Here is a 23491-nt window from a genome sequence, read left to right on the forward strand (position 1 = left end):
CCTGCCACAGATGCAACCTCAGGCACCCAAAGAGCTTCCAGACTTAAAAAAAATGTCTCCCAGGGACTTCCCTGGTGGCGCAGTGGTTAAGAATCCGCCTGCAAGTGCAGGGTACACGGATTTGATCCGGGAAGATCCCACATGCCGTAGAGCAACCAAGCCCGTGAGCCACAACTACTGAACCTGCATTCTAGAGCCGGCGAGCCACAACTACTGAGCCCACATGCCACAACTACTGAAGCCTGCACGCCTAGAGCCCGTGCTCTGCAACAAGAGAAGCCACTGCAGTGAGAAGCCCATGGACCGAAAGTAGAGAAAGCCCAAGCACAGCAACGAAGACCCATCGCAGCCAAAAATAAATAAGCAAATAAATAAATTTATTTTTAAAAAGAAGTCTCTTATTTGTCAGTCAGGGTGCCTCAAACTCGGGCAGGCTTCGGTTATTAATGTAGAGGTGTTAACTGGAAGAAGTAAGGCATTACATCATTACCAGAGATTAGTGGGGCTAGTCAGAGGATAGCTCCCTCCCTCCCTGCAGGGGCCCAGCAACACTCCTCCGCACCCTGAGGAGCTGGCCCCACCTCCACAGCGGCCTCATGTCACAGCTGTGGCCCAGGGCCTGGGGGTGAGCTCAGGATGCTGGGCAGAGTTTGAAAACAGGCAGCTCCATAACTTCCACTAGAAAACTCAAGACATTGACTGTAATTCATTTTGGTGTCTTTAAATTTCAAGCTCATTTATCCAGGTCAGGAACCATTTGTTTGCATCTAACAAGTCAAGGCCTGCGGTAGCATCTTTCTAACATATGGCCTGTTTGTGTGCACCTGTGCAGCCTTGTGGGCGAGGGGAAGGCTGATCGGCAGGGATCACACCATCAGCTGTGCTGGGATGGGGCACGTGGCCTGGTACAGACCCCTCAGCTCCCCCAACCACCCAACCTGCTTTTCAGAGAAAGGGAAGCTGGGGCGGGGCGGGTGGGGCATGTGGTAGTTCACCTATGTGAATCACTCACCTCCTGGAGAATGTTCCAAAAGCGGCTTGGAGGGATCATTCTGGAATGCCTGCTGGCCCAGAAGAGGAGGCAGAAAAAGCTCCTCGACACCCAGCAAGCTCATCACCATGGCAACCCTCCATCCCTGAACTGCCCATCCCTTGGCTATCTCTCCCTAAGGAGACTGACAGAGGTGATGCAAATTTAAATGTGGGCTTGTCTTTCTTTCAAAAAAATTTATCTTGAAATATTACAGATAAATAGGGTAGAAACGTATAATGAATAATGTAAGAAATATCTGTGTTCCCAACTCCCAACTGAAGATATAAACCCACATCATTAAACGAAGCTCCTCTGTTATCTTTCTTTTATTGTATAACCTTCCCAATCCCATGAGAGGTAACCACTATGCTGAATTTAGTGTTTATCACCCATTTGTTCATATATATTTATATTGAATGAATATAGGAATATATATAATTATATAGTATATATATTATTCTGAGTCAAAGGACAATATCTTTCTCATGTTTTAAAAATTTTATTGAGGTGAAATTCACATAACATAAAATTAACCATTTTAAAGTGTACAATTCAGTGGCATTTAGTGCATTCACAATGTTGGGCAACCATCACCTCTATGTTCGCATGCTTTTGAACTTGTATAACTGGGATTGTACGCTAGGTGTTTTGCATCAATGCTGCTTAAGAGGTTCATCTGTGCTGAGGCATGTAGCCCTAGCCCAGTCGTTTCACTGCGGTACTGTATTCCACTGTGTGGCTATTTCACAACTGGCCCCTTCTCCTGATGGGCACTGGGTGGTTTCCAGGTTTTTACTGTCACCGATGAGCCTGCCTCCTGTGCACATGCTGGTGCTTCTCTAGGATGTCAAGCCAAGAGCAGAGCTGCTGTGTCACAGGCTGAGCGCAGCTCCAGATTCATGAGATATCCCCAAAGTGTTCTTCAAGGCGGTGCTAATTTATACTCACAGAAGCCTGGCTGTCTTGGGGAGCTGGGAGCCTTTAGTGTGAAATTTAATTAGAGTAACTTAACACCTGGATAATGTATTTCATTTAATAAAATGCTGTGAGGTAGGCAGAGCAGGGTTATTAAGCATTCTCAGAAACCTTTTGAAGACAAGGCATCTGAGACACAGAGGGAGGGACTCAACCCGGATGGCAGGGCTACAATCTAAGGTTAGAGGCAGGACGCCAAACCCACTGTCCGATGTTGACAGTGTTCTCCTCATGTTACATTTCTCCCTTCCCTCCCTGACACAGCCACCTTGTCCCTTACTTGAGCGTAGATCTGTCTACACCATCAGCTTTCTGAGGGTACAACAATGAAAGCTCACCGGCAGACCATGGAGAGGGGCCCTGGAAAGGAGAGTCTCTGTGGACTGGGCAATTCCAGGCTGCAGGGAACCAGGGTGGAATCTTCCAGACTTCCACAGCCCACTTTCCCTCTGTGGTCAACTTCGTGTGCACAAAGATTGTATCTGGTGGTCCTGTTGGATCTAAGTTGCCTTAAGAGGGCATGAAAGAAAAGCTGCAGAAAAAAAGAAAAGACTTTGCAGGAAAGCCTGAAGCAGGAACCCTGGGTACACCTGTGTGCCCAGGGAAGGAGGTGCAGTGGGATGGCATTTGGGATGCCTTGACTCTCCAAGGTACTGTCACCTGGACACCAGCCCCTCCTCCCCTCACTCGCTGAAACCAGGCAGCATCCCAAAGAGGAGAGGGCGACACTGCCTACACCGTGTAGCACAGGAACTTGGTTCCGGGGCAGGGCTTAGGCCTCCCCACCGGCTTGTCTGCCCAGGACCTGAGGGTGTCTAGGTGAGGCAGCACACTCTTCCCCAAAGAGAGGTTCAGATGCCGCCCCAGGGCACAGACGACTGGAAGCTGAAGCCAGCGTGCCCAAGCCGCTGGTGTACTTCTGACACAAGCTTCTGGCACCGGCGTGTGCCAGCTGCCACTCTTCTCAACTGGAAGCATCTCTTCATCTTTGGCTGCTCTGTCCCCTTGCACTCAAATCTTTCCTTTCCAACGTGAATCCTCCAACTAGGAGCTGGGATCCAGAAGGCATGAGAGGCTGTTTCATCTTGCCTGCAGGGCCCTCCGCCTTCTGCCCTCTAGGCATAAGACACAGGTGTGATCGCTGGCAGTTTCACAGTCTGATCTCAGGCAAGTTTCCTCTTCTGGTCAGATAACTTGTGAGGAAGCACCAGGCACATGGCACCACTGCATCATTTATTGATGAAGCTAAGAGCTTCTGAATCCTTCCCCAGGAGTCCACCATCTTATACCAATTCCTATTTGTTTATTGGTTTTTTGGTAATTAAAAAAAAAAAAAGAGTCATGGACTCTTACCCAACATGCCTGAGCAATTCCAGTTCTGGCTAAAGACTGATACCAAATACCAGAAGAAGACCGCACTCCAGAGAGCCACGCCGCACACACCTTCTCCGTCCTGCTGAGGCCAAGAGGCAGCACAGCACCTGGAGAGCCCTGTCACCTGGCCTTCCTGGTCCCTGCCTGGCTGCCAGCAGCACCATCACGCCACTCTTTTCTAGGGAGGTTTTCTGCATCCTTCTGCAGTGCCAGCTACCAGCTGTCAGTTCTCATGAAATCGGGCCCTGGGCTCTTAGTCCAGTTCCCCTCCTCAGCTCCAATGGTGCACGGCTCCCTCAAGACTTAGTTCTTAATGCGGCCCTTCTCCCCTGGGGACCTCACGCAGAGTTCCTAATTAGAGGACTGCGTTCCTTGGGAAATAGGTGAACAGAACACATAGAGAAGGCTGTTTTTATTCTTTGACCGTATGCTGTTTTAGGGCAGTTTTTTTTCAGTAACGGGAAGGTAACAGATGCTCTGGAAATCTGATGCGTTTATCTGGGACAAGAAGACAAAGACTGATGGCAAGAGCAAGGCCAGGAAACTCATCTCTCAGGGATTCTCTGGACTCCACAGACCAGCAGGAAGTATCCTTGGCTGCCCTCCTCAGTCATCCATGCCACGGACAAGGGAGGCGCACCGTGCCTGGCAAAGGGCTACTGAGCTGCCTCCCAGCGCTGACTCAGGCCCCCACTTCCTGCAAACATTTTCCTTGGCAATTCCCGACTCCTAGATTAAGAGATGTCACTTCCCTTGGGAGTCAGGCAGATTAGTTTTCACTAAGTGTGGACGTGAAGAGCTAGATAAAATATTATCCACCTGTTCTTAAAAACTATGGGCTATGGTTCAAAGAAGACTCTGACGGAAAAGATGATTCTCAATTGAAGATGCACACAGCTCAGTCAGCCCGACCACCCAGCCTGGCCTCAGTGAGTAGTGAGGGTCATAACCTCACAGCCGTGCAGGGCTGACAATCAGGTCTTGGTTGCATGAGGTTCTGCCCACATATTAGAGGACTGGAGGGGGAGACCTATGCGTGTTCCCTGCACATGTCACTGGCTCATCTCGACCCTGTGAGGTTCTGGTATTACTCAGGCCACTTACAGACCAGAAAATGAAGGTTCAGAAAGCTGAACTGTGCTCAAGGTCACAGAGCTCGTAGATGTCCAGGCAGGATTCTGAATTCCAGTCTTTGGAACCCTACCTACCTCCAAACCTGTCCGTGTTACTCAGGACATCCCCACCGCCCGCCCACAGGGGCAGGATGTGGTGTTTACTGCTTTATTAATATGAAGTTTGGAATTTAAATTTTCCTAAAGAGTAAAAAAAAAAAAAAAAAAGTCCTTTGGAGTCTTCTTTGACAAACCAAAAATTAAAGAATTACTGAGGTGAGAGCACACGTGAAGTTGACTTTGAGAACAGGAAAATGGCTGAAGGAAAAGAAAAATCCCTAATGCAGCAATCGTATATCCTTATTTTCAGCCTCACATTATACCAGCAAATAGGAATCCCATTCAGGAGAGAAAAGAGATCAGGAGAGAAGCAGGAGTGGAACTGAGAACAGAGCTGCCCGGGGACTTTGTGTTCCACCAACACTGGCGAGCCTCTTCAGAGAGAGCCCTACAGCCTCTGGGGGCTCAAGTGCCTGCAGGCTGGTCACTCTCTCCACCACGGCGGCCAGGACAGGCCTGAGAGGTGCTGGCTTGGCCTGGTGGACTTCATAGCAGAACAAAGGAAAGGTGAGTGCTGTCATCTTCACCGGCCTCTCACAGGACCAACCTGTACTTTTTTATTTTTATTTTTTAAAAGACAAACTATTAAAAGTAAAATGAATGAAATCACATGAGATCAAGATACAAAGACAGAAATTCAATGTAGAAAAAAAGACCTTGCTGGGAAACAGTCAATGGAAAACACGGGAAACATTTCAAAGACGCACAAAAAGCTCACGTTGTAAACAGGATTAAGCTGCTGTAGGTTCCTCATCACATCAGGGTTTCATTTTGCTCAGCCTGAGATCTCGCTCGATTTCAAACTGCCTGTGATCCACTCGGTCTAGAAAAGCTTTCCGTTCAATGTACCTGGAAGAAAATGAAGATATCTGTCAGCAGATGCAGTAAAAGAAAATGCCTCCCCTGCACTGTCCTGTCCTGTCCCCCCACACCCCTCACCTCGGTGTGAAGGGGTCCACTTGGCCTGTGGGATCATCGGGTTACAGCAAACACAAACGGATGACCACAGGTGGTGCCCAGAGTGGACAACACGACTATTTCAGGAACATCCAGACCACTCCCATTTAGTCTAAACAAGGATGTTTCTGGTTCAAATGTGAGTGAAAAGAGAATGAAAAAGAGAAACCAACAACTTATCAAGGGGAAGTACATCAGAGGCTGAAGGCAAGAAAATGTTGCAATTTTGTAACCAGGTTTTAGGGAAAGAACAGGGGCTCCCTCAAGCCCAGGTTCAGAGCCTGGCCTGGTTACACATTAGCGGACCATGCTGGTCAAGGAGCATCGTTTTTCTCAGCAGCAAAATAGTGACACCACATTTCCTGGCCTTGGCGGTGCGCTGAGTCGGTGGGGAGGGAAAGCTATGTTCCCTGCACATATGCATCAAAATTTGGGAAAAGGTGCCTCTGCAAATGGAAGAAACCCAGTAAGAACTACCTCCTGGGGCTGCAGGGAAGGTGAAGCGGGCTGAGGTGCGCAGAGCGCTCACCGTCGAAGGTATTTACCTGCCTGCAGCTCCTTCCTTCCCCTCACCCTTCCCACCTCTCCTTGTGTCCTCCACCCAGATGCAGCCAGGGTGCTTCTGCGAGGACGACAGAAGAGGCCTTTCCTTAAATTCCTCCAAGGGAACGAGGTCAAGCACCTCTGCCATCCACGGCTCACACACAGGGTCCCCTAAAAGCTGGTGGTTTGCGCCTCATCTTGGCCAGGCTCAGCAGACAAGGCTTCCGCCGGGCCCCCAGGCAGGGTGGGAAGGAAGCACAGGGCTGAAGCAGCAGGCACTCACTGCGAGGAGCAGGCTGGCCGCTGAGTGAGACACAGCTGCATTTTCGTGCACCTTCTGGCCATGAACTGTGCTGCCGCTTGCCTGGGGGGAGGGGATCTCTGCTGCTAATTAATCTGTTGAGAGAGCAAAACTGCCACTGAAAATGGGAGGCAGAATTGAATCTCTGCACTAATCTTTCCTTTGTTGCACTGTGGAACATGTGCATCTGTCATTACAAGGTCGTTACGTTTAGGGTGAGAACGTTACCAGGTTCAGGACCCTGTGTTCCTTTGCTGAGTTCAGGGCCTCGCTTGCCTGCCCACAGCACCCTGTGAGGAGCAACCCAGCCCGGCCCATCCGCTCTCCAGCCAGGCCTGCGGCCACTAACCCTACACCTCACTACGGACAGGGTGGCAGCTCTCGGCTTGAATCCCGACCCTGTGGCTTGCTGGCTGTGTCTCTGGGTAAGCCGCGTAACCTTGCTAATTCTGTTTCCTAATTTGCGCCCCCCCCAAAAAAAGGTAATCATCCTTAATCATTCCTACTCTGAAGGGCTGTTGTGGGGATTAAATGAAATAGTGTACATGTTATGCCTAGCACAGAGCAGGTGCTCAATAAAATGGCAGAGCTGTCACCGTCATTTCGGGAAGCCAGCTTCTGTCAGGGCTTTGAGGACAATCAATCCAAGGGGAACAGTCAGCTCTCTTGACGCACGTTACCAGCAACTAGTAACTACCACCTGGTCTGGGATCAGGAACTCAGCTGTCGTGTCAAAATCGCCAAGGAGGGGCCAGCATGGCTGGAAACACAAGGGCAGGGCCTGCTTGTAGGCTTGACATAAGCCCTCAAGGTCAGGTCATCAAATTTAGCAAGTGAAATACAGGATGCCTGGTTAAATTTCAATTTCAGATTCCCCGGCAGATGGGGAAGCCACAGACACTGTGGACCCCTTTTGATAAAGTGTGAAAGCAGGAGAGACCGCGGCCGGTAAGTAGACACATGACAGAACAAATTCATCTTCTGTCTACCACCAAGGGACCCATGACTCCCCAGTGGGGACTGTTAACCGAAGTCGACGGACGGGCTTTGTCACACTACAACCGCCACCCCTCCCCACCCCAGCCCACAGGCCCTGGGTGAGTATCACAATGGGGATCAGGGTTTTGACAGCGGTGTGCTTTAACTGCCTCTCTCGAAGTTCCCACAGAAGAAATGCGGGAGTCCTGGTTCAAGAAGACTTTAGGGCATGTTTCAAGAGAGCCATTACCCAGGGACACCTGAGAGAGCGGGCCTGGGGGCGGAAAGAAGAGGAAGTATGTGGCTTTGAGCATTTGTGGTCTTTCTTCTTGACTTTCCTTTAAAGAAGAGGAAGTGATACTTAAATTAAGATGCTCACTGAGCATGAATAATGCCTTGCAGGTTCCCGGAAGCAGTGCCGGTGCCGGGTCCGGCTGACCTTGAGACTATCAAGAGCGAAGCCAGGCTGGGTGCTAAACAAGCAGGTGCAGGCAGAGTTCAGGTTTAGGGAACGCCTCAGGCAGCAAAGAGGGGCACATATGCAGAATGCAATTCTCAAGGGCAACCCAGACAAAGGCCATCAAGGCAGGTTTGGCGACTTCATTCCCCCATTCACAGCATCTGCAGCTGCTAACAGGATCCTTTGATGGCTTTGGTTTGCGGCCAAGAGCTGACCAGGAACAACACTTCTACTCGACATCCTCCTCCCACCCTCAAGACAGAAAAGGTGCCAAGGATGAGGGTGGCTCTGACATTTACTATGTGTGTGACTGTGGGCAAGATACTTTATTTTTCTTCTCTGTAAAACAGGAAAAAAAATTACAACACCCCTCTGACAGTACAACTGTGAGAAGTACTTTGTAAACAATAAAACCAAAAATGGCTATGAGTGTTGTGCGGTTCTTGCCTCCCATTTCTGACCTGACTGTATCACTATAAAGCCTCAGAAACTGGGACAGCTGGAACAGGGACCAAGAGACCAAATGCCCCAGAAAGAGGAAGGGCTTGTGGGGAAGGCTGCCTCCTCCAAGGCGGCCAGAGCGGACGACCTATTTAAACTGAGCCTCAGAAAGTTCTCAGGCACCTTAAGCGGGTTGCAGTCCCAGAAGAGGACCACCAGCTGACACGCGCAAGGCTTCTTTTCTGGTCTGTGCCCAGCACTCCTGGGGACCCAGCCTGATTCAGCCCAGTCTACTGGGAAGGGCAGAGGGGACCATCCCTTCCCACCACTACTGCCTTATGTGGCCCATTTAAGAGGCCGCAGCTCTTCACTGTCATTAATAAAATATGCTAATAGCACCAAAACCTAAGGGATTTTCTAAGCTTTCCCTTTCAGAACCAGGTTAGACACAATAGGCTCGGTCATCTTTTTGATCCTGCAACCCAAATTACTTTTCTGCCACCAATTTTCTTGAGATCTAGGCCAACGTGGAGGGAAGGAAAAATAGAAGAAGAGGACGAGAAGGGTAGAAAATGCTTCCAGAGAACATGTTGGTACCTACTTCTGGGAAACCAGGCTGCAAGTGAAAGGACGCCCATCCACCCCCACAAGAAGGCAGAGTTCTGTGGGGCAGGTGAGTGTGCTGATCCCCAAAAGCTCCGCCACACAGTCACATCCGCCCACGAGAGGGTCCTGCCCACTGGTCAGGAAAAGAAAGAGCACAGGGAGGTGCAGGGAAATCCGAAGCAGGCACATAACGGAGGATGTTTCAGGGCTGCGCCATCACTATGCTGCCAGCACAGCCAGCAGGCGTTCTGTGCAGCGTAATCCTGAGAAGGAAAGTGGACCAACACCGGAAAGCAACAGGCGGCGCAGGCCCTCGGAGGCTGGAATAAAGCTCTGTGATGGAAGTACTAAGAGGTGCACTTCTTTGCCCTGAGGAGTGCAAGTGAAAGAAGCAATCTGCTCAACATCACACAAGCCCTGTGCAAGAGGGTGACTCGCAAACACCTCGAGGGCCAAAGTGAAAGGGTGGTGATTTTAATTTTCTTGTCCACTGCTTTCCTCCCATCTCACCTCAAGATTGTGCTCGTTCTGAAAGAGTGACTCTTGGGGGTCATGGAGATAGATTCTTTGGAGAAAGAAAATTATTTTCTCTCTCCTTCACGCCTCTCCAAATCACAAACACACCTGGTCTCCAATCATCGAGCTCCATGACCTTCAATTTGATTGCCAGCAGCAGCCGAGACCAAGCCCGTATTCCTCTCATTTTCTCTGCATTGATCCCTCCCCCCAAACCTGCTGGCCTCTACCTCAGCAGTGTTGGAGAGACGCACTGCTGATGGCGAACACTGCCAGGGAACCTAGTGCGATCGGTTATAGGAATAGAGGGAAGCAATGTTAAAGGCCCTGAGTGCTGACTGGTGACACTGATCCTGAAATGCTGGACTGTGCCCTGGAGTCCACGGCTCAGAGGAAAAGCAGTGATTCTTTGCTGTGCAGCTGACCTCTTTGGTACAGGCATTTTAACCAACTTTGCTGTCTGAAAATGATGCCTAGGTGGAGATGTCATTCTGACTTGTCATGCCCTTCCTTTCTGGGTGGTTAATTCCAATCCTACTAGGTTCCAAAACAAAGCCATGGCTGCCTGACAGCTAGTGGGATGTGCATTTAGGCAGTGCAATGGCTCAGCGCCTGCTCTGGGACAGGTGCTCTTCTAGCACCCCACTGGTGGCGGGGTGGTGAACCAGACCCTGCCTTCGGGGTTTACCATACATGAAACAAAACACGACAACGTGTATCAACTGACAATAAGTGTGATGAAGAAGGTCAAAGAGGGTGATGTGATGGAGGGTTCCTAAGGTGGGGCTACTCTGAGAGAGTGAAGAGTGGCATCTGAGTGACAAAACAAGAGCCCACCGTGGAGGAGGATCTGGAGGAGCAGTGCGGAGGCTGGGCTGCCGTGAGCAGGGGCGAAGAGGGTCAGAGGTGGGCAGGGGACGGCTCAGGGAGGCCTGGAAACGCCAGGGTAAGGAGGTGAACACTCATTTTAAGTGCTACTTAAACAGCAGGGAAGAGAGGAAAAATGGTTTGTACTTTCAAAGAACCATTTTGGCTGTGATGTAGAGAAGAATGGAGGAAAGGTACAGATACAGAAGCAGGGAGCAGAGCAGATGCCTGTGGCTTGTACCGGACTGCAGGCAGCTGGGATGGACAGAAGGATGGACCAAAATACTTCATGACGGAATTGTCTACTGGACTTTCAGGACCGAGTGGAAAGAGGATGCTGCTAGGGCTTTCTTTCATCAGCTGGGTGGACGGTGATGGTGCCATTTTCTGAGAGGTCTGAGGAAGGAGTCTGCTTATGGAAAGAAAGCAAGCAGAGGTATCTCAAGCTATCTGAAAGTAGAGCGCCCCTATAACACCTCTCTTAGCTGAAATGGCGTGAAGCGAAGAAGCAATTGCCTTTTGGTGAAAACGAAAATCCTCTTCAGATTTCTTTCAGTTAGGGAGAAAATGTAGAGGTCTTTCGCAAAAGCAAAGTGGTGTAAAGCAAGCTTTTGAAAAGTGGGGGATATCTGTATTTGGTTTTGGATGTTAAGTTTGATGTAACGTCTTGGACATGCAAATGGAGGTGTCAACTAAACAGCTGCTACGGGAGCCTGCAGCTCAGTGGGATGGTCAGGCAGGGGAGAGCTTTTTTGGGAGTCGTCAGCAGAAAATAGTACTTAAGCCATGGAATTAGCTTTCCTGGGGGAGAGAATATGAGGAACGACGGCTGCCCATCACTCAGCCCTGGGACTTCCCTACTTTAAAAGCCCAGAGAAGGAAGAGAGGCCAGCCTGGGAGACAGAGAGGAGATGCCCCCAAGCTGTGCTGGCCACAGTTGTGGGAAGTGTTCCTGAAGGCTTGGCAGGAATACACCAGGAAGGGATCTAGAGGAATAAAGCACCTAGCCTTCCAGTAAGGCCCTAAGCTTGGCGTGGTCAGTAATGGCAGACAGGAGAAAGAAGAGGGGGCGGAGAGCTGGGGTGGGGGGGAATCCTATCTATAAACATGCCAGACATTTCCCCTACTTATTTAATTCCCATTATAAACCTGGGAGTATACTGAAGAGTTTCTACTTCACAGATGAAGAAACTGGGGCTAGAGCACATGGCAGGCTGGTAGAAGAGCCAGGATTTGAATTCAATTGCACTTCAGTTTATTGTAAAATATAACAAACACGCACACACACAGAGTATAAAATGGGCAAGGCAGATGAATCATTATGTAGCAAGCCAAGAAGCAGAAGATGAGCACCCTAGAGAAGTCCAAGCTGTACTGGGAGAGCTTGCTTTATAATGATTCACAATTAGGCACAACTAGATGGTAATGTCAGAGGAACAGAAACTTGAAAGGGAAGTGGAAATGTGGGCAGGCTCACACCTGGCTGGGCTTGGGTGTTCGGTGCGGGTGTTGGGTGAAAGTTATGAACGTGCCTCCTGAAGGCTGGCAGCATTCGGCTCCTTGACCTGGTGACGGCCTAACTGTGAACTCGACATAAATAGACATATACTGTGTGCGTTCTTTTGTGGCTTGCTTCTTCACAAATTGACCTAACGGACACATTGTTTTTGCCCATTTTTGACCTTCATATAAATGGAATTAAAACAAATAAATATAATACATGGAACCATACTGCATGAACTTCTTTGTGTTATTATGTTACTGAAATTTACCCATGTTCATTCCAATCGGTAGAGTATCCCAGTGTGTGAACACATCACACTTTATTTGTCTATTACAAATAGACATCGGAATTGTTTCCAATTTGGGGATGTTATGAAAAGTACTGTTAATTGAGAAGCTACCTGTCAGTCTAACTGCCCCTCCTTTCAAAGAAATCTCTTGTTTCTGGCTGCTCTTAAGATTTTTCTCTTTGTCACTGGTTTCCTGCAACTTCACTCTGCAGTGTGGATTTCTATTTTATTTATCTTGGGATCTTTGAGTTTTGAAAAGTCTGTAAAGAGGTGTCTCTCATCTCGTCCCACACTGTCCTCCAGGAGGCTTAACTTCCCTCTTCCATATTTTTTGTCTTTTTGTCTCTCTGAACAATATTCTGGATGATTTCTTCTGGCTCTTTTCCAGTGCATGTATTTCTCTTTTCTGCTGGTCTAACTACTATTAAATCTATCCCTCTCATTTTTAATTATGGTTATTAAATTTTTCATTTCTAGAAATTTTGTTTGGGTCTTTTAGGCCACTATTTATAGTTTCTTCTTCTTGCAAATATTTTCAAGTTTGTCTACTTCTTTAAATACAGTAGGTATAATTGTATTAAAACCTGTCTCTGATATTTCCATTGTCTAAATTCCTTGCAGATCTGGTCCTGTGACTGCTGTTTCTCAAGGTGCTTTGCTTCTTTATGTCAATATTTTCAGACAGCAAAATTGCTTTTAAAAAATTGGACAGTAGGGCTTCCCTGGTGGCACAGTGGTTAAGAATCCGCCTGCTAATGCAGCCCTGGTCTGGGAAGATCCCACATGCCGCGGAGCAACTAAGCCCGTGCACCACAACTACTGAGCCTGTATGCCACAACTACTGAAGCCCGCATGTTCTAGGGCCCGCGTGCTGCAACTACTGAGCCCACATACTGCAACTACTGAAGCCCATGTGCCTAGAGCCCGTGCTCCGCAACAAGAGAAGCCACCGCAATGAGAAGACCGCGCACCACAATGAAGAGTAGCCCCCGCTCGTCGCAACTAGAGAAGGCCTGCGCGCAGCAACGAAGACCCAACGCAGCCATAAATAAATAAATAAATAAAATTTAAAAATTGGACAATAATAATCCAATATTGACCATTGTAGCTTCAAATTCTATTAAAGCTTTACAAGGGGAAAGATGGGATAGCACTTACTGAAGTAGAATTACTATCAAAACACAAAAAGCACAACATAATCTTTCAATCTCAATTCCATCTTATTTTAATCAGGACTGTATTACGGGAATATTTTTTATCACTATCCATGATCTGGATTCTCCTATAGGAGAACAATTTAAATATGGCATCTGTAAAAAATGTCACAGTCTCATAATAAATACGGTAGAGGCCAATCATTACTCATAAGTAGCTTTTTTGAGATGTTATCAAATAGGACCTTTCCCCCTTAGTTTCAGCAGAGATCACTTTTGTTCCATGGTAATACTTCTTGGGATTCTCCACATATTCCCTCAGAGCAGACTCTCCCCAGGTGGCCTTTGCTCTCGTTGGCATCTGTGTAAGAGAATTTGGGGGCCTGACCAAACAGACCTTTCAGGTTTGGCTTGTGCTTCCCACCCTCTGACACTGTGGCACAGGGCACACTTCTCAGTAGAAATCTTCTTGCCCTTCTCGACAGTCCCTGTTTTGAAGTCAGCTCTCTAAGTTACATACGTGCTGGATAGGCTCACCCAGCAGCTGACTGTCTTGCTCTCATTTCTAGAATTTAGTTGCTGTGGTCTAGTGAGTCTCAATCCAGGCTGTGCACGAGAAGCACCTGAGGAGTGATTTAAAGATACAGGTATCTGTGACTCTTTTTTTAAAAATTGAGGTATAGTTGCTGTACAATATTATATCAGTTTCAGGTGTACAACGTAGTAATTCGTAATTTTTTTTTTTTTGGCCCAGCCGCACAGCTTGTGGGATCTTAGTTCCCTGACCAAGAAGTGAACCCATGCCCCCTGCAATGGAAGTGCGGAGTTCCTAACCACTGGACCGCCAGAGAATTCCCAAGTAATTCACAATTTTTAAAGGTTATACTCCATAGTTATAAAATACTGGCTATATTCCCATATAGCTTATTTGTTTTATACATAGTAGTTTGTACCTCTTAATCCCCTACCCCTATCTTGCCCCTTCTCCTTTCCTTCTCCCCATTGGTAACTACTAAGTTTGTTCTCTATATCTGTAAGTTCTTTTTTGTTTTATTCACTCGTTTGTTGTATTTTTTAGATTCCACATGTAAGTGATATCATATAGTATTTGTCTTTCTCTGACTTATTTCACTAAGCATATACCCTCCAAGTCCATCCATGTTGTTGCAAACGGCAAAATTTCATTCTTTTTTATGGCTGAGTAATATTCCATTGTGTGTGTGTGTGTGTGTGTGTGTGTGTATACATATACACACCACACAGATATCTGTGACTCGATTCAGCGGTGCACAGGTGTGCCCTTGTCATGTAACTCTGAAAAAACCCCCAGAAGATTCTCATGCTTAGCCAAGGTAAGAACCAGAGCAATAGTTCCTTCCCTGGACTAGGGGTTGGGCCCTTTTATCTGCCAGGAGCTAGGAAAGGCAGTGAGTGGAGGTATGGGGTGGGCACGAGAGAGGGCAGGTGAGAAGAGCCAAAGGCAGAGCACAGAAGTCATCAGATCTGCACTGGAAAAATACAATCAGATCCGTGGAATCATCTGGCCAGGCGGAAGAGGCTCAGAGACAGAGGGAAAAGCAAAGAGCTTAAAAGTTGTATGCTATTAGTTGTTCCCTAACCCAGTTATGTGATTTTCCATTGCCTGAAAAGTCCTCATTGGGCAGATGTCCTTTTTAATCTTGTTTTCTCTTCCAGCCTACATTTTCTTATCTCTCCCTTATCGTCAACAGCACCACTCCTTACTTTTATAAGACCTCTATTAACAGAACGAACACTGTCTAACCCATATAATCAATCCTCAGAGAAGCAGTAAAGTGTGGCACACACTGGCAGTTCCTCTGCTGCCTGAGATCACCAGGCGAACATGGAGAAGCGGCGGGGCTGAGTTACTAGAGCTGAGTCAGCGTGGGGAGGGTCAGGGCATGCATCAGAGGTCTTCTGCAGATAACACTGACTCCCGCTTGTGCTTTCTTGTGGGCCCTTCCCCAGATGGCTTCGGTACTTCTGCCTCTGTCCTGTGGCAAACCATCTTTGACAGATGGACTTAGAAGTCTGGTAGTTAAACAAGCTCATAAAGTCATTAAAGACATTTTTTTTTTTTAATATACTGATCAGCTTCTACGTTCATTCAAATACTCGTGAAACCTAATCTAGAAAAATGACCCCCCAAACAAATCCCTCACCTGTCTTTATTATAATTTAGCTTATAAATAACCTGAATGACTACCACTTAATACACACCTTTAAGTGACAGTGACAGGCGCTCTGCAAAGGGCTTTTGTGGACAGGGCTTTATGCCTTTCTTATTGCGCTCCACTTTAGTGCACTTTGCAGATACTGTGTTTTTTAACAAATTGAAGGACTGTGGCAATCTTGTGTTGTCAGATGATTGTCAGCATTTTTTAGCAATAAAGTATTTTTTAATTAAGGCTTGTACATTGTGTTTTAGATATAATGCTTGCATCCTTAATAGACTACAGTATCGTATAAACATAACTTTTATATGCACTGGGAAACCAAGAAATTCGCATGACTCACTTTACTGCGATATTTGCTTCATTGCGGTGGTCTGGAACAGAACCCGCAATATCTCTGAGGTCTGCCTGTGCTATATACATATATGCATGATACATATATCACATGTTTTGTCTCACGAGAGCCTCACAACCACCCTAAGGGTGGTATTATTATCTCAGTTTTACTGGTGAAGGAGCTGAGCCTCAGGGATGCACGGCGACTGCAGGGAGAGCCCCTGCTGGAGAGGGGCAGGCATGGGGAGCACCAGGGCTGTCTGATGCGCCACGCACACTTCCTTTCACTGTTAGGGGCGGGGAGTGTGGACCTTGAGCCATGGACCCACTTCTGTAGTAACTTTGTTCTTGGCTCCTTCTGAGGTTCCTAAGTACTCAATGAACACCATTTCTCTCAGGACATTCCTGTACACAGTTTATGGACATCCTCTTTGTATTCCAAAGTGAAGAGGAAGAGGGTGCACGTGATGGCCCGGATGCTGTCTGAGGGCTGGTGTGTCACATAGGTTGAAGCCAAAGGTGAAGCCCCACCCCGGGCCATAATGACACGGACAAAAAAAATCCCACAATACCCGACAACATCTAGGCGCCCTGTTGACTCTGCGTTTGATGCACTGAGCTTGTCTGACTTCTCAGAAGGCCAAATAATTCAGATGAGGCTGAGGCTGATACGGTGAGCCAGATCTGACCACATGAACAAACGAGGTGACTTACAGTTCATGGGAGCTGCAATTCAGCAAATTCAGCTTGGCAGACGTGCCTCTCCCCGAGAGAAGTGCTGCTCACGTGCCCTCCCACCCCAATGTTTTCCTCACCGACAGGACCTGCCCACATTAGAACAGAGCTTCAACAACACACCAAAGAACTCATGTTTTCTGTTTTACCATGAAAAGCTCCTGCCTACTTAAATTGGGTAGCGCGTGTGCAATGAACGATCGCAGGGTTCTGAGGATTTTGAGAGAGTAGAAGGCACTGCTTCTTACCCCTCCTTCCCTCGGTTGTGGGTGGCTAGTTCTTCGCCAATGCCCTCCTCCTCCTTGAAGCTCTCCCAGTCCAGCTTGGACTTCTCTAGCGTGCTCATCTTCTGCTTCTTGGCTCCTAGTTTCCCCAAAAGGCTGCTCATGCCACTTGATCTTTTTAACCTAGGGAAAGCAAAAACATGAAACATGTAGCAGGTAAAAACTCTAACCTCTTGATTAATGGTTTTTCTGATTGGCACAGGCCTCCCTAGATTCAAGCTATTTATCTTAATGCGAGCCATGTTTGCATCCAGGGTACTTCCTGTCTGGTGTGGGGAGCACAGTAAGGAGACCAGAATTCTAATGCACTTTTCCTGCTCAATACCTCTGACCACTCTAACGACCTGGGGATAGGAAATCCTGAAGACCTCTGTCTGCTCTGTATGACAGACAGGTCTCTGCTCGCAAGGAGGGAGAAGTGCAGCATGATTCAGACATGGTTTTACAATCACATGCCTTGTTTCATAGTCCAGCTCGAACCATGTGACTTTAGGCTAGGTATTTAACTACATCTGCCTTGGTTTCCTAATCTACAAAGCGAATGCTTACTCACAGGGCTGTAGTGTATCCTCTATATAAAGTGCTTAAAACAGCAGCTGGCACAGAGCAAAGGTGCAATAAATGTTATCCATCCTGAATCACTGTCATCATCTGTGCGCTAAAGCCCCAGGGAATCCTTTCAAGAGAAAGAGAACCAGATCCCAACACTGATGAGCAAGAGTTACAGTATCTTAAAAAGACTCTAAGATCAGTTTCCTTTCAACTCCTGTGAGTCAGGACCCTGGTTTTTCCCAGGAGGTGGAGAACATTCCTCATCCTGAAAGCAGGGAATGTACAGCCTGTGCTCTACTTGCTGGTTATGCTGTCGTGGACGGTGGGAGAAACCCCATATGCCCAAGTTCAAGTCCTGGCAGGTCAAATGTTTCCAGTCAATGTTAAATGTATGAGATAAAATAAGCAAGACAGAATGCAGCTAGTAAGAAGGTGGTACTAGGGGAAGGAAGTATGGAAGGAACATGGCTTTTGGTCTCTTTAGAAAGTAAAACAAGTTATATACCAGCATACAGGAAGCTAGAAGTCATTTTCTGCTTTACTGGGATATGCAAGAGGGTTAAAACATTTAAAAACTCTCTGAGCTAATATCACAAGGCCTACTGATAACATCAACAATAATACCTCTCACTTGCCTAGAAGGCTAATTATCCAAGTGTTTCATAGCCATTTCTCATCTTACTCTCCCTAGTGCCCGTGAAAGAGGACCACTGAGTCTCAGAGTTGGAGGAGGAACTTCAACATGATCTTGTGTCTCACCAACCATTCTGAAATCCCACCTTCCTGCAGCACAGTGCCAGTGAGGGATGGCTCACTACCTCTGCCCTGGAATGAGCCGACAGGCGTGTCCACACTGAACACGAGACTCTTGGGGCTGAACAATGACCCTCCACACTCTCATTAGCTTCCCTGCTGCGGTCATACCCTACTAGAGGCTGTCAGCTTAAGATCAACTCAGACGAGGCTGGGCAGGCGTCACTGTCCTCATTTCGAGCTGGACAAATAAAGTGCAGAGGGGTTAAATGATACAACAAAGGTCAAACCAATAGAAGATGCAGATCCAGGGCAAAACAAGGCTTTTCTGACCCTCAGTGTGGTGCACTGTGCTGTCTCACTTCTTTTTTTTTTTTTTTTAATTTATTTATTTATTTATTCATTTTTTGGCTGTGTTGGGTCTTCGTTTCTGTGCGAGGGCTTTCTCTAGTTGCGGCGAGCGGGGGCCACTCTTCATCGCGGTGCGCGGGCCTCTCGCTGTCGCGGCCTCTCTTGTTGCAGAGCACAGGCTCCAGACGCGCAAGCTCAGTAATTGTGGCTCACGGGCCTAGTTGCTCCGTGGCATGTGGGATCTTCCCAGACCAGGGCTCGAACCCGTGTCCCCTGCACTGGCAGGCAGATTCTCAACCACTGCGACACCAGGGAAGCCCTGTCTCACTTCTAACGTGAGAATTTACTTGAGAGATTTTCTGACAGCTATTTTATTCCCAATTTGCTTAAGGATTTTCCAAAGAGCTCTGTATGAGCTTTCGATTCATATCTTCTAATTCTTTTCTGGATAACAGTCCCTACAACAATCTCTCCATCAACACACACAGACTATATTTTACCAGGAACAGAGCATAAGTGGGGAGGCAGAAACTTAATATGGCTCAAATCCTTCCCCTTCTCACCTGCTTCACTGCCACTATCCTGGTTCTCATTTTTATATTCTCACCTGGATGATTAAGCAGGCTCTTCACTTGTCTCCCTGACTTTTGTCTTGTCCCACCATCACTCACCTGCTCCATCCTGGCATCTATCCTACACACTGTCTTCACAGTGAATTTTTGAAAATATGAAGCTTATCACGTCTTTCTGGTTAATGTCTCCTCCTTGACCCCTAATTACTCTTACAACAAAGTCTAAACTCCTTCACTCGCAGAGTTCTTCCTGACCTTCTCCCGCCACATCTCCCCTTGCAACCTACACTCCAGCCACACCTGCAGTTCACCTCTCCCTGTCCCCCTCCCATTCATCTGGTCTTGCCTTAGCTTAGAAACCGCTTCCTGCAGGAGGCTTTCCCAGACCCTTCCCCCAATCTCTGAATTAGATACCTCCTGCTGGTGTTTTTACCGCACCCCTGTTCTTTTCCCATTACGGCACTGCTCCTCTCCGTAACAGGTGCTTGAGGGCTCTACGTTCAGTTGCTGCCGCACTGGTCAGCTCTGAGGAAGCTCAGAGCCACTGCGGACAACATCTCACCAAAACCACACACCTGGAGGTTTTCCATTTCTGGCCGCGGGGTGTCCTTTGACCCTGCCTACATGCCAGAAGCACTTGGTGGAGTGGCTGTGGCGGACAGGAGCTGGTGGCTAAATGGCCCAATCTCTTGTCCTCACATAGGCAGTCCTGGGAGGTACACTGAATGCTTCTCAGAAGTCCTGACGGCTCGTGGCCTTGGAAATGCGTGCACTCTTCTATTGGCTTTTCTGCCTTCTCTGCCTCACTTTTCCCACCCCCTCAACTCTTGCTTCTTGGGACACCTCCCCAAATAAACCACCTGCACTCAAAGCCTTACCTAAGGTTCTGCTTTGGGGGAATCTAACAAAGATGTTGAGGAGAAACATGACTTTCCCTTTGCAGGCTCTATATCGTGTGGATACTTAAGTTCTGGGTCTCCAAATCTCTCTCTAGCACATGGATATAGTTCTGTAAACAGTGGACACTCGATAAACTCAACAATGTCACCTGGATCACAGAACCAATTAGTGGGAAAGAATCAGATTTTTGTAGAATAAAGGTGTTCAGAACACTTCTAAATTGGGAAATTCTAAGGGGAGGAATTTCCACTTATATTTGCCCATCAGCTCTCTGCAACCCAGGGTTCCCCATCTTATCTGGGCAGCACCACGGCTCTCTGTACACCACCTCTCCCCTACAGCCTACAGCTCTGACAGTTATTACCAGAATATACCATCTTTTCAACAAGTCACTTCGAGAAGTCTATGGTAAAATGATTTTTGCCGCATAGCAGTGAAAAAGGTTCTAGAAAAAGAAAAAAGTCATAATCCCCCTTTAAATGAATATCAGCAAAATGTCACCTGTGCTATTATGCTTTAGGACAAAGCTTCTATGTCTGCTTGCATTGGATCATTAACACGGTGTATGATTTCCTACTTTGATGGCCTCAAAAGCAAAATTACCCATCTTGTATTTGAGGCTAAATCAAGTGAACGACACATTTATAGTAGCAGCCAAAACATGCGGAGGCTCGTCATCACTGAGAGACCAGCACCTGGTTCCTGGAGCCTGGAATGTGGGGTCTCACACTCACTCCCCACCTTGAAATGGGGCTTTAGTGGTATACTCCTGGCATCATTCCATTGCAATTTTCAGGAAGGCAGATTTACCCTGACCTTGGACCCATCTCTGCTGTTAAAGTTCATCAATCAGGCTTTCGGGAAAGCTGAGGCAGGCAGGAAAGAGTCAGATTCTGGGCAGTGGCTGCTGGCTGTCTCTATTCTGCTGTGAAGGAAACTGCAGAGAGCGCCTCAGCCTACGGCTCCCCATCTCAGAAGTGCAGCTAGGCCAGGAGGGAGCAACTCAGCACTGCCAGGAGGGAGGCATCCCACAGGCATTTAGCAGGTGTGTACACTGGAAAACCGGGGAAAGGGGAAGGTCCGAATTCCCCTGGAGACCTCTGTGCTGTCAGCAGGAACCAGTGCAGTTTCAGGCATCAGAGCAACAGCAACACTGACTTCTCTTTGTTCTGGATCCTAAGCCATAATGGTAAGGGACTACCAGGAAGTCGGCTTTGACAGCCCAACCCCTCCCCCAGCCGCAGATTTTCCAGTCTTGGTTCTAAAGTGGGATGAGCTGTGTCACAGAAACCACATTCAGGAGAACCTTCACCCACCTGTTAGAGGTCACAGTTCACAGGAAGGCACCCTGCACGTGCTCCCTCACAGACTGCATCCAGAACGTTATACTCAGGCATGTCCAGACTACTGCCGCCAAGATGTTTTCAATGTAACGATGGCATTTCAACCGCCTCCTCCTACTCTGACCTTACTACCGCAAGTTCGTGTGAGGACTAATCCTGTCTGAGGAGCACGGCCTTCACTCTGAGCAGCTGGCTTCCGTGCCATCAGAGGGTATGGCTGAGTGCACAACACACTTGTGAAAGAGCCTCTTACTAAGCTTTTTTTCTTGTGCTTTCTGTCCTGTTCTCCATCAATCAGCAATTATCGCAATTCCCTTCCCACCGTACCAAGCCCGATGACGTGTTCCAACACCAGACACCAACCGAGACCTCACAAAAAAATATTCAGAATCTCAGAAAAGTAAAAGGGACAAAAAGGGCAAAATGACCATTGTCTGGTTCCTTTCTGAATTCAAAGTTTACAATGATAATTTGCTAGAAATTATGCTGCCTTTTAGCCCCCAGAATGTAAGTTTAACAAAATGCAACTAAATGATAAACTCCATCCTGTTGAGTCTATTATAAAGATATTAAAGTAACATGTTTTCTTTGCTCCAGTCCCATGAGCATGGACATAGATTCACCCAAATGACTTGTTTCGTAGCAAAAGCACTGCTTTATCTGGCCATGCTCAGTGATGCTCTGGGTCCTGCTGTTTATTTATGAGAGGTGCTGGAAAGGAGCTGGGAAAATAACTTCTTAAACACAAACAGAAAGGATGACAGGACACAACAACTGGTTGTGAAGAAAAGGTGGGAACATCTTTCCCATAATCTTTAAAATCAGCCCCAGACACCCAGCTGTCTCACAGAATAGAATTTGAGGTTTGGGAATGAATTTAGAGTCATTCGTTCATTGGACTCATCTAACAGAGATTAATCAGAAATTACTGTACACCAGACAATGTGCTTGGAACTGGGGATACAAAAATATATAAAGCATAATCTTTGGCTTCAAGGAGAAAATCTAGTAGAGGAGATCATCATCCAAAAAAACTGTGACCAAATACTATTAGGACACAAAACAGGGAGCAGCTGAGAGGCTGTTTAATGCAACCTCTTTATTTTAGAGATGAGTTAACTAAAATCTAAGAAGGTTAAGAAATCTGCCCAAGTTCACCGTGGGAGACTTGGATCTAGTACTCAGTGCTTCTGACACCCGGCCTGTCTTCTCCATCTTGCTGATACTAGAGTTGAGGACAGATAACCTTTGGAGATCCCTTCCACACACCAATTTCACTGCTGATTTTGGGGTTGGGGAGGATATTCTTATTTTCCCTGTTGTCCTGGAGCTTACTGTACACAGGGCCCATGTCTTACTCATTCTTGGCTCACCCAGCATAGTACAAAGCCTTGCCATGGTATGTGACCACTACATGTCTAATATGATTCGATAATGGACTTATCCAAGTGAATCTTCTCTTATAACAGAAGGATTTAACACTGCACTTGAACCAACAGGAAAGAAAAGGAAACGCCAAAATTGGACCAGCAAGGATAGGGTCAACACATGTGCACGGAAGCACTACTGACCTTTACTTAGAACTTCAACATACAGCTCAAGTCTACGCGTTCTCTCTCACAACCTGCTTAACCACTAATATGCAAATTATTTGGAACAAAGATTCTTTGGCAGAGATATGCAGTTTCCTTAGTATTTGTCATCTGTTTACAAGGCAGGAGTGGACTTATTTGTAGCTTAGCCATGGACTATTTTCCAGAGCCATACAAGGGTCTGGAACTGGCATGGTACTTCCTGAGAAATGGGAAGAAAGTTTATGATGAAATTCTTCAGTGAGAGCTGTCTGATTGAAACCACTATTTTCTTTCAGATCGTCTTTGGATTAAGCTGAAATCCCGAAGAATGAAATGTAAAGCCCTAGTCCCTGGGCCAATTTCACTCCCCACCTGTGTAAGTCTCTAAGCAATCTCCGCAAAGCCTAAGGCAAGATGACTCAAGGAAATGGACTGGAAGCCAGTGGTACGTTAGGAAAAGAGCTTAAATCCCATTCGCTTCCCAGCATTGTACTGACAGTATTCTATGGGACATCGGGACTCAGCAAAGTGGAAAACCAGAAATATTGACATTGATACACTGCCAGCCAAAAAAAAAAAAAGGCATCTATCAGCAAAAGGTGAAATAAAAGCTGGCAAATAGCAGCAGCTTCAGTTTTTGTACAAATAGAAAACGATCTGCTACTC

The 23491-nt window shown here is 47.2% G+C and overlaps 1 protein-coding gene and 1 pseudogene across 1 annotated transcript in view; both read right to left on the bottom strand.

Moving 5' to 3' along the window:
• Positions 1 to 1828: 1828 nt before the first annotated feature.
• The window catches only part of CFDP1 (craniofacial development protein 1), a 138416-nt gene continuing 116753 nt past the window's right edge, over positions 1829 to 23491 (bottom strand). Inside the window, 3 exon segments of the mRNA XM_036833772.1 lie at positions 1829 to 2540; positions 5333 to 5463; positions 16745 to 16903. Coding sequence (XP_036689667.1) covers positions 5373 to 5463; positions 16745 to 16903 — 250 coding nt within the window. The 3' untranslated portion in view covers positions 1829 to 2540; positions 5333 to 5372.
• LOC118885336 lies at positions 13435 to 16343 on the bottom strand (annotated as a pseudogene).

The sequence above is a fragment of the Balaenoptera musculus genome, chromosome 19 (genome assembly GCF_009873245.2).
Source record: "Balaenoptera musculus isolate JJ_BM4_2016_0621 chromosome 19, mBalMus1.pri.v3, whole genome shotgun sequence".
Lineage (NCBI taxonomy): Eukaryota > Metazoa > Chordata > Mammalia > Artiodactyla > Balaenopteridae > Balaenoptera > Balaenoptera musculus.